Source organism: Poecilia formosa, unplaced genomic scaffold (genome assembly GCF_000485575.1).
Source record: "Poecilia formosa unplaced genomic scaffold, Poecilia_formosa-5.1.2 Scaffold132, whole genome shotgun sequence".
Classification (NCBI taxonomy): domain Eukaryota; kingdom Metazoa; phylum Chordata; class Actinopteri; order Cyprinodontiformes; family Poeciliidae; genus Poecilia; species Poecilia formosa.
The window spans coordinates 1,649,970-1,668,223 of record NW_006800071.1 but is presented as its reverse complement, the minus strand read 5'-3'; the positions used below and the strand labels follow the sequence as shown (position 1 = coordinate 1,668,223).

Genomic DNA, 18,254 nt, shown 5'->3' with positions numbered 1-18,254 from the left:
AAATGTCTGTTACTAATTCACAATGTGTGTGTGCCAAAGTTCTCACCATTCTGAAGTAGTGTGTGCCGTAGGTGTTTATGAGCTTTGTATACTTATTCTTAGTGCAGGAGCTGTAGTAACTTGGCAGGAGGTCTACCTGCTTTTTGAACTCTATGCTTAAAGGAGGTTTGGATGATAATATAAATCTAGACACCAAAACAACATTAGACAATTATTTAAAAAAAACATGACCTGCAGGAACTCAATGAAAACAGTCTAATTTCCATCCTACCCATAATGGCTGCAGGCGACACTGTGTGTGCTGAAAGTGTAGCGATCCTCTTTGCTCCTTTGTAAAGCAAACTTGTAGGTATTGGAGCCGGTTCCTCCCGCATCTAACTTGCCAGATGTCAGAACTTTTTGAACATCCAAGCCAAACTGATGAAAGTCAGACAACACATGTAGTTTATAAAGTGTTAAACAAGAAGCCATATTTTTCTATCACTATTCTAATCACTTAGGTTTCTATCAGGGTTGTGTTTACAAAACTCAGGGCTGCATTGAAAATATTCTGAAATGTTCAGCTTTGAGATGTTTCTTACCATCCAATCATTGGTGTCTTGGGATGTGTAAGCCTGAATCAGAGAGCTGTTGGGACATTTTAAAGGAAGTAATTATTATTAAACATCTATACAGTTCATTTTCATATTTTTAATTAGGTAGTTAAGCTTAGTGAAATTGTGGATTTAACTATTATTTTAATACTTAAGCCTTATTAGGCAGGTATTTATAAACTACAGTTATATTCAATAAATTAGAAAATGCTTCCATATTTGGCTCGGTTTTCAGATTAAAAGTACTTTTGAAAATAAACTCTAAGCAGGTATTGAACACCATTTTCATTAAACCTGTACTTCTGTATTACAAAATATTTTTATTGGTTTGCTGTGTTATTTAAATTTTCAATGTTAAGTTTGCATTACTTGTAAGTTCAAAATCCTCATAAATAAGAGAAATAAATTCTTTAAAATTTCATATATGTAGAATCATTCTATATAAATAATGTTTCACTTAGTGATGAATCTGTCATGATTTGGTTTGAGGGTGGTGAGGTAGAACGCAGGCAAAACCCAGGATGAAAGTGAAAATGAAAGTTTTAATGACAATCCACGGACACAGAACGACAGCAGAACAGACACACAGGGAAACAGGCTGGTTACACACAGCGAGGATCCGAACAAGAGACAAAGACAACAGGTGGGACTAAATACACTTAATCAAAGAAACGAGACACAGCTGGGATCAATCAACAGGGAAGACACAGAGACTCAGGGGAACAGACACAGAAAAACCTCAAAATAAATACACAGAAAACAGATCACAACAAAATCTTCTGAAACAAATGGACTTTTCAATATTACAATTTAGTGAATGGATTTGTATTGGCCAGTTTTCTTCACTTGGTAATTTAATCAAAAGTTCTAGTTTGTTCATAATTTTCCTAATTAATTATTTATAGTTATTCACAGTCAAAGTGATTCTCATTGTTGCAGGATGGTTCTTGATCACATGTCCCTTTCTGTGTGTGAATATATGTGTGTGTGGGTTTTAGGACTTGTAAGTCCCCATAAGAAGTGCTGTCTTTGACTAAGTTTAGGACTGAGGAGTGACTTGAATTTAGGTCGGGTTTAGGGTCAGAGTCAGGTTTTTATATGCACAGACTAAAATGTTAAGTTGTCCTGCTGCAACAGACAAAGTGAAATGGACATGATGTGTGAACTATGCAACCAACCCCTCTCTCCAAACACAGAAATGGTTTGACTAGGGAGAACATTTTTGACTTCGGTTTACACCATAAAATATTTGAAGGTGGCTCGACTTAAAAATGAAAGTCCACCTTCTGCTTTGAAGTGCGACTAAAGTCAATAAGAAAATTGTTTAGGTTTTAACTCATAATTTTAAGTTCTTGAAGATGATTTACCAAGAAGAGACAAGTTGTCTAAACATTATTTTTTTTTAAGTTCTGTTAGCGCATTAATCTTGAATTGTGAGTTTTAACTTAATAGTGGACTTTGAACCAAATAATCATTTCACAATATACAAGAAAAAAAAACTTCCATCACACATTTCTGTATTATTTTCACTCACCTTATCAAGTTAATGTAACTACGTATTTTATATTAGAAATTCTTGTTTCAATTTGATTAGAACTAAATTATCATTTACTAATGAATTTAATAAACAACAACAACAAACAACATAAATTCTGCTCAAAAACTTTTAGCCGAGAGTTATAACTTATCAAAATGAACATTTGCCTTAATAACACATCAGAGTCAGATCAATGTAACACACGTCAATCTGAGAATACAAAAACATGCCTCTAAGCATTCTGGGAAATAGTTCCCATTCCTGTGTTTTTCTTCTGTCAGTGTTTTTAGCACTAACCTATAAACTCTAGTTTATTCATCCCTTTTAAAATCTAAAACTAAATTTATTTCACTTAAAGACTAGAGGATAGTAGACACAACTAAATGTGGCCCAAATGTTTTACAGTATATTAGGCTGACCCGCTCTGCAGAACAGGGTCAGTGCTCTACAGGCAAAGAGAAGTAAATACACAACCTCAGACTCCCTCCATAGCTTTGATATCTTTAAACTGACAGACTAGACGTGCTCCATGATTTGTCCCAAATTTGGGATTTTGTGTTACAACTTAACTCAGCTTCAAACTTTACCACATTTTTTGTTTTACTTTGGTCTTCATGATGCTGTTTGTAACCTTAACTGTGAACTTAACTGAGAATAAAGGTGCATTTTATTTAGTTGTTTTAAGAATTATAAATTTATTTTGGGTGACCTATGAAGTCAACTGGTTACACTTGAATATATTTATAATTATCAGAATATCAGTATAAATGCACACCACATTTTTCATATTTAGCTTCTACTTCAGAATTATGCACTATGTGTTGGTCTAACAACATAAAGGTCCAATAAACAGACACTGCTGCTTGGGACATGTAATAGTAACGTTAAAAAAAAGAAAAGAAAAAAAAATATATATATATATGGTAATTGTTAGTTTAATCGTGCTATTCTACTTTTACAGTGTTCACAATGAGGTTTAAACACTTTACCTAGCAGAGGTGTGATAACTGCTCATGATGTCAGCATTGCATTGACTGCTGGCACTCCAGTCCAAAACAGAAGATGAAATCTTAAAATGAAGAAAAGTCGCATTATTGTTAATCCCTCAACTCAGACGTGCAGCGGTTGATTTATGCATTTTTAATTACTTTTTGGAGGACATGGTTTTGAAGAGGGTTGCTGCAGAGTTTACAGGTTTTGTTGGGGCTCAGGTAAGTCTTCACATCAATCACATCAGCTTTTCTCTCCATTGTGACTATATCAAAACCTTCCCCCACCAGATTATGGCCAGGTACAAAAGGAGCAGCATCACACTCTGTTTGGGTCCCGATCTGACAGGACAGAACAGAGGAGTGATGTAGGAGGACGCTTAGGAGAAGAAGAGCTGAAGTTGAATCGGGAAGCATAGCTGTAGTCAGAAGCAAAACAATAGAGAAAAAAGGAATTAAACTGTTTTTTACATAGTACATGGCATTTTTCTTATTTTTATGATTTATTTTTATATCATCATATAAGAAAGTTAGTTAACACTGTATTTGAAGGGGTGTGCATAAGCCTGACATGACACTGTCATAAACACGATTAAACATTCATGAATATTTATGACTGGTTATGTCATAAACATGGGCTTTATAAGGGTTATGGTAACACATGCAAAAAAAAAAAAATGACTGATCAAAGATGCATATGTAAAAATGTACATAAAAGTTCAAATGCATGTATGAATTAAATCTGTAATTGTTTGAATAAATATTTAAATGCAGCAGTTAATGATGGTGAAACATTAGTAAAGAGTTCTAGATAACACACAAAGTTTCAGCCAGTAGATATTTGTGAAGAAAACAATGAAGCTCATTCATTAATCTGATTTTATTCCCATTTTATTATTCTATATATTTCTTTTGTCTTATCAGTAGTTCGGTTACATGCCAGTAGAAATAAGTTATTCACAGAATAATTCAGCTGTAAAGTTGGGTTATTTAGTTAATAAATTCTGAGACTCGATTAGAAATAAGCATGTCAGTAAAGAAACTTGTGTGAAAAGTTTCTTCATTCCCTCATTAGAAATTGAGCTTGGCTTTATTAATTAATAATAAATTATGGATTACAATTTGTAGTAATTAAATAAGCCAAACGTCGAAGCGAGTTCTGATTCCCAATAATTTTGATGTCACCTTGTGAGGTTGCTACAACATTTTTGGTTTCCAGAATTCTGATTCCCAGCAATGAACAATCAACAAATTCAGCTTTGGAGACCAAGAGATCTTTGATTTCAACAAACAGCCACACACCTCCACCACATTAATACCAGTGAAATTATAAATTCTAGGGTTGCACTGGCTTATCACCCATCCAATTTATTTGTGCCGATTTCCCTAATTTTAGGAAATCGGTAATCGGGTGATTTTTACATGTGAAGCCAATCTTATCCACCGTTTTTATCTACCTTGGCAAAGGTATTTAAATCAACTGCTACCTTCTGCTCTGCTGTGAGAGAGATTTGGCTAGCAGACCGGCCCAGCAGATCATGTCTAAATGTTTTTAGTTAACAATAGTCACCCCACTGTTGGTAACTCATCAACTTTCTTCCTATATTTAGCAAGATTTCAGAAAAAAATATTTATATAGGCCAAAATCAAAATCGGCAGGTCAGGATTTTTAATGGATTTGTAATCAGGGATCAGCCAGAAATCTGCAATAAATTCATGAGAAAAATATCTTCTATAAACAATTTTTAATAACTCAATAAACACACAATATTTTTAATCCTGCAGTGTATTATACACAAAGATACACTGCATATTAAAAAGTCTTACCTGTTCCACAGCAGACTGAAAAGAAGTTGAAACAAGCAATGTTTTTCAGTGTGCTGAGCTGAGAACTGTGGTTTATAAAGCAGCAGCCCTGGAGATATAAGGATTCATACAGAACATTGTCTAAAGGTCAATTGAATGTAGTTACTTTGTTTCTTGTAACGGCTGGTAAAGTTTGAGGTTTTTATTTTGGTAGTGTTCTGTATAAAGTATCTACGCTAACAGAACAAACAGTTCTACCAGAACTGTTTGTTCCGGTAGGACAAAAAGTTTTACCGGAACTGCAATGAAGGAATAGTTTAACATCACGTCAGAAAAACGCATAAAAAGCAACTTTAAATTTAGCTTCTTTCAATAAGGGAACAAGATAACAGCCGTTGAAATTTATTTAAGTATTTAATTCAGTAATTGTGTTGCGCTCATAAAGCAGACAGGAGTTCTTCTTTAGTTTCGGCTACTAGATTTGACCCACTCTGTGTGTATTTTTCTTGGAATTGTTCTCTGTGCAGCAGCTGGGCATTAGTGCATAGAAAAACTGTTAAGTAGTTTCTTCTTCTAGTTACAAATTTACAACCAACGCTGCTTCTGATACAAAAACAGTCACGTAGAACACAGCTCTAATTCTGTAAAACTTCTGCTCTTGAACAAAAATAACTAGGGATGATGTTTTAAACAATAAAATTAATAAAACAAAATAAATTTATTAAATAAATGGATGAATGAGTGTAAATGAGTGTATGCAAATTTAAACCTGCAGTTTAAATTTACATACTGTACTAACTAAATGTGATAACAAGCTTCGTGTGGCCTCAATACAAGAGGAGCATCAGTATACTGTCAGTCTGAAATCTGCAGGGAGCATTTTATTACACCTTCCAATTCCCTAGCCTGTGGGCCAGGGTGCAGAGCCAAAGAAATATGTGGCACAGCTTCATGTTGCATGCTAATCTAAGCTAAGTGATCCTAAGTCAGACACACTGCAGCAGCAACAGCCACGGGAGCCACATAAATGTCCTGAGAAAAACACGTCCAGTCTCTGCCTACTAAATGTGTTTCAAACGGCTCCTGGAACCATTCAGTCTGATTAGGTGCTAAAACAGGGTGGCATGGAAAAAGGTCAGAAGCCAGCCCATAGGATACAAGTGCTTGGATTCAAGGTTTCCAAAGTGAGAAGAAAAATAAAATCTTGGAGTGTTCAGTTGTGTCCGGCTGTCAGCCAGTCGCTCCACCAATTGCTTCAGCAGAAATTGTCCATGCGTATAAACAATGCACAATTATGTGCAAAAGTGTGGTGACAAGCAGAGTCCGTTGCACCCCTGAGAAAACAACCACTGATCTGTTCGATCAGAAAGTTCATGTGAATGACAGTATTCATAGTGGAATAGGTATCTCCTGTATCCACCAAAAATGGCAACAATTGTGGCTCACATACTACATACTATTTTATACGTAATTTTATGTACTGTTACTGCTAAACCAAAATGTCCAGCATGGAGAAACAGGATGATCTTGAGCTACCTCGACACTTTTCTAAATCATGGCAGGCCAGAAGGGAAAGATGATATTTTTTCCTTTCTGTCTTCCAGTAGGATTAAGGCCAAGGTCTTCTAAAGGAAAACTGTGAAACTGTTGTGCCTGGACCTTTAAGTGATAAATAATATTAATTAAAAAAAAAATCATTGAACATTCTGGCTCATGAGATGACTTCACTGTTTTCAAACATGAATAGATGATGGAAGATCATGTCAATCAACAAATTTAATCAGCACCTCTTGTTTCTAACCATAAAACTGTAAGGAAACAATGATCAGGTTGATATGTCCCCTTGTTCTCCTCTTTGCTGCTACAGAAGGTCTTGACCATATAGTTTTGTGACACATCCTGTAGTGTAACTACATCTTTGCCATTTCTAACAAAGCAAACCATGTGAAAATTGTGTAAATTTTTTATTTTTATTTTAGTTGGACATAAAGCTATAGACAGTTGTTAGGGAACTACATAGCTCACTAAAGTTAATAGACTTTAATGTGCCACTTGTTGTGCAAACTGGCATATTGAGATCTCTCCAGTTTCATGTAGAATTTGCATACATGACAGTTGGTATTTGATAATTGAAAATAAATTATTCTTTGATTGGTGATTAAAAGTTTAGTATTTTGTGAAATAAACATGGTTTCCATTTTACAGAAGTGAAATGGGCCCAAGTGATTTGAAGGTAACAAATGATGGTAATAGAGACACAGAGTCAATAACCAATGTTGTACATAATGTATTGATTAATGTACTGATTAAATAATTATCGAATGTTGATTACTTTGGTTGTAATAAAATGGAAAGTGGTTGTAAATGTATTAGATGTGATCATACGATGTACTGGGAGGCCTTGTAACCTTTGCATTATAAGTAAATAGGAATGCAGAAAAGGATAAGTTCCCAGAGGTTAAAAAAAGGAAATGAAAACTTCAGCAAAAGCAAATCTGAATAGCCATCTAGTCCAGATGAACTAGCCATCATCTAGCCATCTAGCCATCATTCAACAATCATGATTGTTGATGATTCAACAATCATCAAGGGATGATCGTTGAATCATCCCTTGAATCAACAAGGGATGATTCAGTTCATCCCTTGTCGAACTGAATCAACAAGGGATGGTGAACGGTACCAGTGAAAGGTCACGAAGCATCTGGCCATACGAGTAAGGAGTCACATAGTGTCTGCAATACACAACCATGGGATGAGAGAGTATAAAACCCTTGGAACGAGGAAGAAGCCGCTTATTCTCCACGCCAGATGTCGAGTTCAACAACAAATCCAGTTTGAAGATCTACAGAGGACCGTACCCAAGACCAATGGGAAACCTAAGACTGCATCGCATCTAAGGAGAGAAGCAAACTGCCCTCATCCATGGCTCCAGATCTGACAGCTGTCCCTGTGACTCTTCCTGAACAGGAGCCCCATCTACCAGCTACAGACTTGGCTGATGGACAAAGACTTCACCACCTGAAGGTAAGCTGACGAAATCAGAAGGCAACGTCAACATCCTTTATTTTCCATTCAGAATGCTTTGCTGAGACAAAGCAAACCTTCCACCACAGACTGCAAGGTCACCCTTTGCAGGGATCTGCCTATCATCTGGTGTATGAGTGAGCTGCTTCCCAAAGCCTCCCATAATAATAGTGTCAATAGTTAGGGATAGAGAGTTGATTAGTATGCAATTTCTAAATGTATATTTGATTGTTAAAATTCTTACTGTTGCTTGACCCTGCTTAAAGTTTGCTAAACAAAGTATGAAAAATTCTAAGATAAGTTGTGGACAATCAAATTAATGTGGTTATCTATCAATTTTGAGTTTTTTTAATGATTGTAAAAAGTAATGGCACATGCTTCTAGAGATTAGAGGGTATTTTGCACGGTTACCTTATAGATTATTAAAAATAACACCCTTGGAGCTTATGTCTAGCTACTAAAATAAGTCTAACCCATTAACAAGCGTTCGTTGTTAAATAGAGAGCTACCATTAACAGGTGTGGTTTTGGGGGATATGCAGCTGTAAGGCGACTCAGCAGATTGCTCCACTAACTGAAAAAGGTTGTAACATCTGGAATGTAGGTAGTGAATTGGCTAGATGAGTCTCTCTCGACACCAGCTTAAATAGATTGTTCCAGTAATTCTAGTCAGAGTAAGACTTGATTGGTTTAGGAACTTTCCAGACCCGTTAGATGGAGAGCTGCTCGGTAGTCAGACCTGATTCGTAAGCGAACAGTGTGGGATTGGCTACTGCACAACAACACACTTTATAGTAACACAAATAAGTCATAATCCATAATTACGTCTCTACAACTAATTATACAAGATCTGTTGAAAATATAAAGTCAACAACTCGTAGCAATTTCAACAATTTTATTGTCATTAAAGGGAATACAATTTGCATACATTAAAGCATTGTTATTTCTTGTGATTAAATGTTACACAGAATCTTGAATTTTTTCATTGTATGATAAATACACATTTAGCTAGGTCTTTAACAAAGTTAAACGATTAAGTCTAAATTATGAGTTTCTATCAGATTTAGTGAGTTAATGTTACATGATGAAATGAAATGCTTTCATTCCCAAAACTCATCAATCTCTTGTCACTTAGGAGATGGATGATAACGGCTGCACTTTTCTCCAGTCAGATACGGGTCACATTTCAGCGTGTATATAACATCAACTCTTCCATACTTTCCTTTGCACGTGAAAGTGTGAGTGCCCTGGCTCAGGTACTCCTCGCACTTTGCGAGAAGGTCGTCATTTTTATAGTCTTGATCCCAAACCTCAATTTTCAGAGCCAGGGTTGTGTCAACCTTCAAGAGAAAATTTGAATGGAGGATCATTCAGATGCATATTTTCCAGTTCAATGTCAACTTTTTAATGTGATATAGAAAATAAAACTCTTTTCCATGCATCTCAAAAGTTGATAAATGCAGTGCGATCTTAGCCAAAATATTGTGACATCACAATGAAATAAAGTATCCTGTGAAAAAAGAAAAAGTTCAAGAGAATAACACGACTTAATGAAATAAAAAATGAAGGGTTTGTATTATTATATGTACAAGATTGTCTTGTATGTATTTATATTTTAATTTGTTTGTAAAAAGTCCATAGTCCATATGTACTTTACCCGAACTTATAAAGCAAAAACACATGGGTTTTGGAGACTGTGTTTCAGATTTGGTTTGGTGTTGTTTATTATGAAGGACTCCAAGAGTGACGGAAACAATAAAAACAAATTCTATTGGAAGAGCTGATTTATGTTTATTACATATAGCATGCCCCTCCCATCTGCACTCCTAAGCTGACGTGTCTGATCATTTTTTGTTTTATTTCATTCAAATTGTCCTTGCTCGCATTGAATAGGAAAGGCTGTTACTATTCTAGGTTTTAAATGTTTATATAATAATTAAACAAACTCTGCTGAGTGTGTGCAATCTCCTGTGTAGACGGGGGATTTGTTACAACACAACAGCACAAGATATGATATACATCAGCTAGGCTGTGTCTGTTTACACAATATATGTGTTGGTTTCTGTTCAAATATTTTCAGGTTTTTTTCTGTTTTTACTGTTATTTGTACTCGACCACACACAACTTGAAATGCGCCCGGTCACTTTGAAAGTTGCTTCAAATGGCCTCATGAAGGCATAAATCAAGTAAAACCAAATTCTTTTCATGCAGGTGCTGACCCAGTATCTCAAAACATGAAGAATGTTTTGCCTGCACAATATGCTGTTTGTCTGCATTACATATCATTGTATACTTTGATTACTCTTATTTAATTTGACTGATTCCTTTCAAACAGATTTTTAAAAACAAGAAAAAAAAAAGCAATCAGTAGGACAGAGAAAAGAATTGGGCAAAAAGTTTCTTCTTTGACATTGAAGGTTCATGTTGTATATTTGTTGTTTGGAAAGCCAAGTTTTTATGCTCATGATTTATTTGAAAAAGCAATAAGAGAGGGTCAGCACTTCCTGTCTCAACAACAGGTTAAGCAGAGCAGTGAGTGTGGGAGCCGCATGTCCACAGACACCCAGGTTGGTTCTGAGAAGCGAAACAAGAACGAGTCGGGCCTAAAGGGAGGTGCTCTTTTCTTGTTATTGTGGCTGCTGGTTCATGTGAGCAACAAGTTGAAGGACAGATTAGTTCATAATCAATAATTTAACATCATCTAGTTGCAATGGAAATTACAGCATATTTCTCCTATTAAATGATATTTCCATCTAATGTGCCATGTTTGGTAACAAATTGTTTGCCATTCATTGGTGGCACCAATGAACGGATCAGCTTTCTTTCAAGACTGATGCATAAAAACCCAATTCTCCTCACTTCTGGTAATTACATTTTTACTTTCGCAAAACTTAATGCTGGTGTTAACTCTAAGTTCTTCTGCATCAGCAGAGTAAATGGATCAGTTTATCTCTAGTTGAGGTTTTTTAGCTAATATGTGACGATAAAGTTTACTGACCTTTCCAAAATTAAAATCCTCGTTCCACTTTGGATTGTTGGATACAATCATGCGGGTGGTGCGCCTCGTGGTACCATAAAATACCTGGACATAGCTGTGAAGGAAAGAGGAGCCATATAAAAGGTGTGCTTGTCAGGTTCCATGAGGTCTTCGTTTTCAACCTTCACATCAACCCACCCTTCAGTCTCATCAGAAAGATCTCCTTTGAGATTGTAGCCTCGAAGAATGGTCACTACTAGAGTTCCCCTTGATGCTTGCAGAGGGCAGCAGTTAGAGGCCAAATTAGGAATTTTACCCTCACAGTGTGGTTCGGGGGGAGATTTCTTCACAGCATTGTCCTTCAAATACTGCTCAATAGCAGCTTTCACTGCTGCCTTTTGAACCTTGTTTGGCACGAGCTGATAGAGAGGTCGAAGGGAGTACGAAACAACATCTGGATGTTCTTTCAGGCTCTTTAGCCAGATCAGGTAGGATTTGGAATCATTTTGGTAAAGTGAAAACTCCCCCACCCAACCATTTCCTCCTGACATCTCTGTGTGGTGGTGGTGGAGACCAGAGGTGTAGTTAGTGGAGGAGTCCTGGTTTTGTAGGACATTACTGCAGGCTTTCACAGCGGTAGGGAGTTTCACCTTCCCCAAGCCAACAGCAACACCCATAGATAAACAGTTGTGGACCTTGATGAAAGAACAGTAAATAGATTTTTTTTTTTTTAAATCTGCATCACACCAGACATTTGCATAAAGAGCCAAACACAAGCAGAGAAGAATACCTTCAAGTAGAAAACCCTAGAAATTAAAATGAACAAAACAAAACAAAACAAACAACAACAAAAAAACCCATGAAAAATGCTTAAAGTAGATTGTTGGAAGTGATGAACTTCATTTGGCAATAATATAAGTGCAGCCGAAGAAACATCAATGTAATTTTATATGTGACTGTACACAGTGCCACATACTGGCCAACCGGTATAAGTTCACAAAAACAATATGCAAACACACGTGGCCTGAATCAAGAATGTTATAATTTGAGACATAGCATGTTGTTTGCTCCTCATGACACACTTAGAATTAAAAATATTTGATTTGATTAATCTGATTTATTTATTTCAAAAAGGTTTTTAAAAACAAGAAAACAAGCAATCAGTAAGAGAGAGAACATGTGCATACATAACCAATAACAAAATAATTAGTTCACAACTATTTTTCTCTCTGAAAAGGAGCAGGGAGAAATGAACACTTATTTAATCCCTTATCTCAATGTAAAGAAACCTATTACTTACCGACTCAACAAATATCTAAAATTTGTCATTAAAACCATGTTGTAATAGTCATATGCCTGTTCAATATACTGTGCTAAATCGTCAACAAATAAATTGTATTACATAGACAAAATGGTTACAAACTAACTCATAGAAAGACAAGAAAACCACAATAAAAATAAGTTGCTGTAATTTAGGGTAAAATACCATTAAGACTACATCAGGACAGGTTGGCCATCTTTGTCCAATGTCCCTCATCAGTGACTGGCTCTTCAGTAGCTTTCTGGTTCTAAACACCAGTCAGACACTAAGACCATCATCACACTGAGTCACAAAAACATATATTTTTTAACTGAATTAGGACTGTTTTACACCACTGAATCCAAAAATGACAATCAGGTCAGGGTTTTATTCTAATTTGATTTAGAAAAATCTAGTCTTCTGACTAAATTGATAACATTTTTGTGACATTATCAGTTTATTTACTTTAATATTTCTCATTAAAAAATGTTCCAGGAGAAAAAAAAAGTTCTAACAGTGTGTATTAATTAAATGATACAAACTTGGATTTGTGTAAATTGAGTAATAAACGCTGATGAGGGTAAGTACATGTACATTGAAAATTATGTCTTCATTGTTCATGCAAAACTAAGGGCATGAACTTCCGTTTCTTTGAATGCCTTGTATGCTCCTCAGCAGGGATATCTTTCTTCAGAGTCCAACAGTAATCAGCCATCATGACTTCATCCCAGCGTAATATGTACCTTAATTCAGAAAGTTGACTAAGGTGGCAAAGCCAGTGCGATTTGTGTAATCAGCACATCAAAATTACTCTTAAACAGTTGAGAAACCCCAGACAATTATTTGGCTGTTGACCAGTGATTGCTCCCAGGTACTAGCATCAAGACAATCACCCAGAACACTGCATTCTTCTGCCCACTAGAAAAATCAAAGTAAAAAAGAATCTAGCTGTCACATTTGACTCATCATTAGGTGTTAGAATCATGGAAGTACCATACATGGTTGTGCAAAAATCTGTTGTTTTGTGCATTTTATTACCTCACTTGAGGTTAACCCATTCAGGGAGGACAAACAGCTTCGTGAAGATGTCAGTCGTCTCATGCGCCCTCCAAGATTAACCTAAATAAGGTATGAAGTTCTTTAAAACGCTTCCTTGCAGATCAATGTCTGTAACTAAGTCAGAAGGTGTGCGCGTGTGAACGTTCTCACCAGTTTGAAGAAGTGTGTGCCATAGGTGTGTATGAACTCGTCGTAGTCATTCTTAGTGGAGGAGTCGTAGTGACTTGGAAGGATTTCTAAATGCTTTTTGAGCTCTAAGCTTAAGGAAGGTCGGATTGACATACGAAAACTAGACACCAAGACAAAAATTGCACAATCATTTCAATAACCATGACCTGTCAGAACTCAATGAGAAAAGTTTAATTTCCATCCTACCCATAATGGCTGCAGGTTACACTGTGTATGCTGAAAGTGTAGCGATCCTCTTTGCTCCTTTCTAAAGCGAACTTGTAGGCTTTGGAGCGGGTTCCTTCCACATCTAACTTGCCAGACCCCGGATCTATTGGAACATCCAGGCCAACCTGATGAAATAAAGACAACACATGTAGTTTATAAGGTGTTAAACAAGAGGCCATATTTTTCTATCACTATTCTAATCACTTACTTCAGTTCTAACTGAATGCAAACTAAAAAGATAATAAAATTCTTGGAAGAGCACATATGAACTGAAATGAAATGGTGAAAGAAAGAAAATCAACCAGCATGGTTTCTATCAGGGTTGTGTTTTCAAAACTCAGGGCTGAATTGAAAATATTCGGAAATGTTCAACTTTGAGATGTTTCTTACCGACCAATCATTGTTGTCTTGGGATGAGTAAGCCTGAACAAGAGAGCTGTTGGCACATTTTAAAGGAAGAAATCATTATTAAACATCTATACATTTTAATTAGGTAGTGAAACTTTCTAGTTTAGTGAAATTGTGGACTTAGCTATTGTTATTTTAATACTGTTGGAGATCTCTAGTTAAGGTTCGCTGATGCAGGAGATCCCAGAAGAGTCAGCGAGTTAAAATCAACCAAGGTTTATTAAACAGTACAAAATATATCTTGGAGTTCCACTTCAAGCACCAAACATGCATACAGAGTTACCCAAAGGCAATCCCAGTGAGATCTTTAGTCTCTTTGTCTTTGTCTCCTACTATATAGCCCCCACCCAATGGCTGTCTCACTGTGCTCTGTGGCCTGACCCCCGCCCTGCTGAGAGCAGGCTCAGCCTTTGGTTTTAAGGCCAGTAGTCATACGAAGTTTTATTGAAGTTACAGAGGAAAGATGGCCGCTTTGAAGCAAACAGCTTTGATTGATCTGTAACCCCAGTTCCTGTCCCGGGATAAAGTTATACAATTAACAACCATTTGGTTCATGTCCTCTTTACTCCACATTTTGGTTCCTGTCTCTTAGCTTGGTTAGGGCTTGCAGGATGTGGTTATCACTTCCCTATGCAAATCAAGCTAACAAAGGCCAGACTCACACTGGGGGACAGAACGCAGAACAGAGCAAGGCCCTACTTGTAGTTTCCTTGTAACTCATAAAAGTTACAAGGAAACTTGTAACTTTCTAACAGAACTTAATACGCTAAGTTCTGTTAGCGTATTAAACTTGAACTGCGAGATTCAACTTAATACTGGAATTTAAACCAAATAATAATTTCACAATATGCAAGAAAAAACGGCCTTCACCTACTTAAAGAACACACATTTCTGTATTGTTTTCACTCACCTTATCAAGTTAAAGTAGATACTTATATTACATTTGAATAATTAAAATTCTTGATTCAACTTGATTAGAACAAAAATTATAATTTGCTAATTTAATAAACATCACAATAAATTCTGCGCAAATATTTTTAGCAAAGAGTTACAACTTAATAAAATGAATATTTGCCTTAATAACACACTAGAAGATAGTAGACACAATTAAATGTGGCCCAAATGGTTTACAGTACATTAGGCTGCCCCCGTTCTGCAGAACATGATCAGTGCTCTGCTACAGGCTTTGGTCTTCATGATGCTGTTTCTAACCATAACTGTAAACTTAGCTGAGAATAAAGGTGAATTTTATTTATTTTTTTAAAGAATTATAAATTTATTTTGGGTGACCTAAGAAGTCAACTGGTTGTACTTGAATGTATTAATAAGTATCAGAATATCAGTATCAATGCACACCACATTTTTCATATTTAGCTTCTACTTCAGAATTATCCACTGTGTGTTGGTCTAACAACATAAAGGTCAAATAAACAGACACTGCTGATTGGAACATGTAATTGTAATATTAAAAAAATATCCTGTAATTGTTAATTTAATTATGTGACTCAATGTTTACAGTGTTCACAATTCGGTCTAAATACTCTACCTAGCAGAGGTGTGATGACTACTGAAGATGTCAGCACTGCATCGACTGATGGCACGCCAGTCCACAACAGAAGATGGAAGCTTAAAATGAAGAAAAGTTGGCATTAATGTTAATCCCTCAACTCAGATGTGCAGCTGTTTATTTATGCATCTTTCATTACTTTTTGGAGGACATCGTCTTGAAGAGGGTTGGGACAGAGAACACAGGTTTTGTTGGGGCTCAGGTAAGTCCTCATATCCATCACATAAGCTCCTTTTCTCTGTAGTCTGACTATATCAAAACCTTCCCCCACCAGGTTGTGTCCTGGTACAAAAGGAGCAGCATCACACTCTGTTTGGGTCCCAGTCCGACAGGACAGAACAGAGGAGTGATGTAGGAGGACGCTTAGGAGGAGAAGAGCTGAAGTTGAATCGGGCGGCATCGCTGTAGTCAGAAGCTAAAAGATAGAGACAAAAGGAATTAAACTGTTTTTTTACATAGTGCATGGCATTTTCCTTATTTGTATGACTTATTTATACAACATCATATAAGAAAGATACATAAGGTAAAAATGTACATAAAAGTTGAAATGTATGAATTAAATGCATAGTTATTTCAATAAATATTCAAATGTATTTAATACATGGGAAAGTAATATCCACAGTCTATTTAGTCATTAAGTCTGAATTCTATTCAATTCAATATTATAGTCCTGTGTTAGCAGCATATCCTGAATTTATTTTAATTTATGCTATACATAAGATTCTTAAACTGAATGGCACTGTAAACAGATATGACATTTAAATAAGTGTTTCAGTAAGTTTAGGGTTTCCCCCAGTGTATTATAAGACTGGCACCTGCCATGCTTTACTAGCCAGGCTAAGCGTTGCTTGTTTATGGGTTTAGGGAAACATATATATTTTTTAAATTGCTTAATTCTTTTTTCTTTTCTTTTTTGTTTTAAAGCCAGATTGCAAGCGTCTCTGTTGAGCTGAGCGTTTCACTGGCGGAGCAGATTAATTTCTAAAATACAGGAATTTTTATACGTTAAGCGTTTAAAGCCAGAGAGCGGACCAATCACACAGCTGGCGCCTCTGCACGTTGCCTTGATAAAGCTTACCTCAGCGTGGATCGCGCATTAGTGGTTAACTGACCAGTGCTAACCTCATCATGCAAGTTCAGCCTGGTGAGGAGCTTCAGCTCTCGTCTCGTAGTCATGCATCACACTGTTTTATATTATTTTATTATTATTTTTCCGGTTACACAATGCAACAAACCATACCAAACGCTTTGCCCACTTAGTCAGCCAGAGTTAATGCGCGCAGTCGTGAGGATATCTGAAAATCTTGTCCCACTAACTCCAGCAACCAAAACGTTTTCTGTATAAGGCCTTGAGCAGAATTTGAGTTAGGGGCCCCTTTTGTTGATAAAAATATCAGCACCTCTAACAGCTTCTGTGTTAGATTTAATGAAAACTGGGAGAGGGGGAGTAGTTTAGTTGGTCAACCTAAAAACAATCAGTTATAATTGCAGTCTACTAATTTGTATTTGTGAACAAACAGAGCTCAAACGCAAAGATTAAACTCAGAACATCAGATTGTTGCTGTGGTAACAAAAAAATCTAACTATGAATATTGTTCTTTGAACTTTTAACAAAATAAACTTGCCAGCTTGTTGAACAATTTAAAAGATTTTAATTTACGTATGCTGAAATCATTAAATCAAATTTAGCAGCATTGATAATCTTAATAATAACACAAATGTTACATGTATGTGTCTGTGGTCTGTGCTAAAATATTAGCATTTATGGGGCCCCTGAGTCCCGGGGGGCCTTATGGAGCTGCTGACTTAATTTGTATCAAACAGAAGTGCATATGATTGATATTCATTTTAATTGTATTTTTTTTTATTTGTTGTTTTTCAGACCAGTTGTGGGCTAGATGTTTTCCTGTAACATATAATTAATTACCCAGTAATAGTTTTACATTTCCTTAACAGTGGTGGACCACTGGAGGACTGCCTTGGTGTCCCCACCACCGAGCTTAGCAAGTTTTCTGGGGGAAAGCTGAAGCTAATATCAGATTTTTGAGTTAGAGTGTATTTGTTCATGGGAGCAGCAGTTAATGATGGTTGAAACATTAGTAAAAAGTTCTAGATAACACAAAAAGGTTCAGCCAGTAGATATTTGTGGAACAAAACAATGATGTTCATTCATTAATCTGATTATATTCCCCTTTTCTTATTCAATATAGTCCTTTTTTATCTTATCAGTAGTTAGGTTACATGCCTGCAGTTAAAGAAATAAGTTATTCACAGAATAATTCAGCTGTAAAGTTGGGCTATTTAGTTAATAAATTCTCAGACTCGGTTAAAAATCAGCATGTCAGTGATCATTCCTTGTGTAAAAAGTTTCTTCATTCCCTCGTTAGAGACTGAGCTTGGCTTTATTAAATAATATTAAATTATAGATTACAATTTGTAGTAATTAAATAAGACAAACGTTGATGTGAGTTCTGATTCTCAACAATTTTGATGTAACCTTGTGAGGGGATCAGCCATAAACCTGCAATTGGTGCAACCCTAATCAATTCATAAGAAAATTATCTTCTACAAACATGTCCCTGTAAATCAATAAACTATA

General features: G+C 36.0%; 1 protein-coding gene across 1 annotated transcript in view; it reads right to left on the bottom strand.

The window, feature by feature from the left end:
• Window positions 1-8,825: 8,825 nt before the first annotated feature.
• The window catches only part of LOC103144853 (perforin-1-like), a 12,999-nt gene continuing 3,570 nt past the window's right edge, over window positions 8,826-18,254 (bottom strand). Inside the window, exons 2-10 of the mRNA XM_007562010.2 lie at window positions 15,795-16,057; window positions 15,635-15,714; window positions 14,071-14,116; window positions 13,660-13,805; window positions 13,435-13,573; window positions 13,264-13,344; window positions 11,124-11,620; window positions 10,947-11,040; window positions 8,826-9,288 (exon numbers count right to left, since the gene is read on the bottom strand). Coding sequence (XP_007562072.1) covers window positions 9,076-9,288; window positions 10,947-11,040; window positions 11,124-11,620; window positions 13,264-13,344; window positions 13,435-13,573; window positions 13,660-13,805; window positions 14,071-14,116; window positions 15,635-15,714; window positions 15,795-16,055 — 1,557 coding nt within the window. The 5' untranslated portion in view covers window positions 16,056-16,057 and the 3' untranslated portion in view covers window positions 8,826-9,075. The remainder of the gene's footprint in view (window positions 9,289-10,946; window positions 11,041-11,123; window positions 11,621-13,263; window positions 13,345-13,434; window positions 13,574-13,659; window positions 13,806-14,070; window positions 14,117-15,634; window positions 15,715-15,794; window positions 16,058-18,254) is intronic.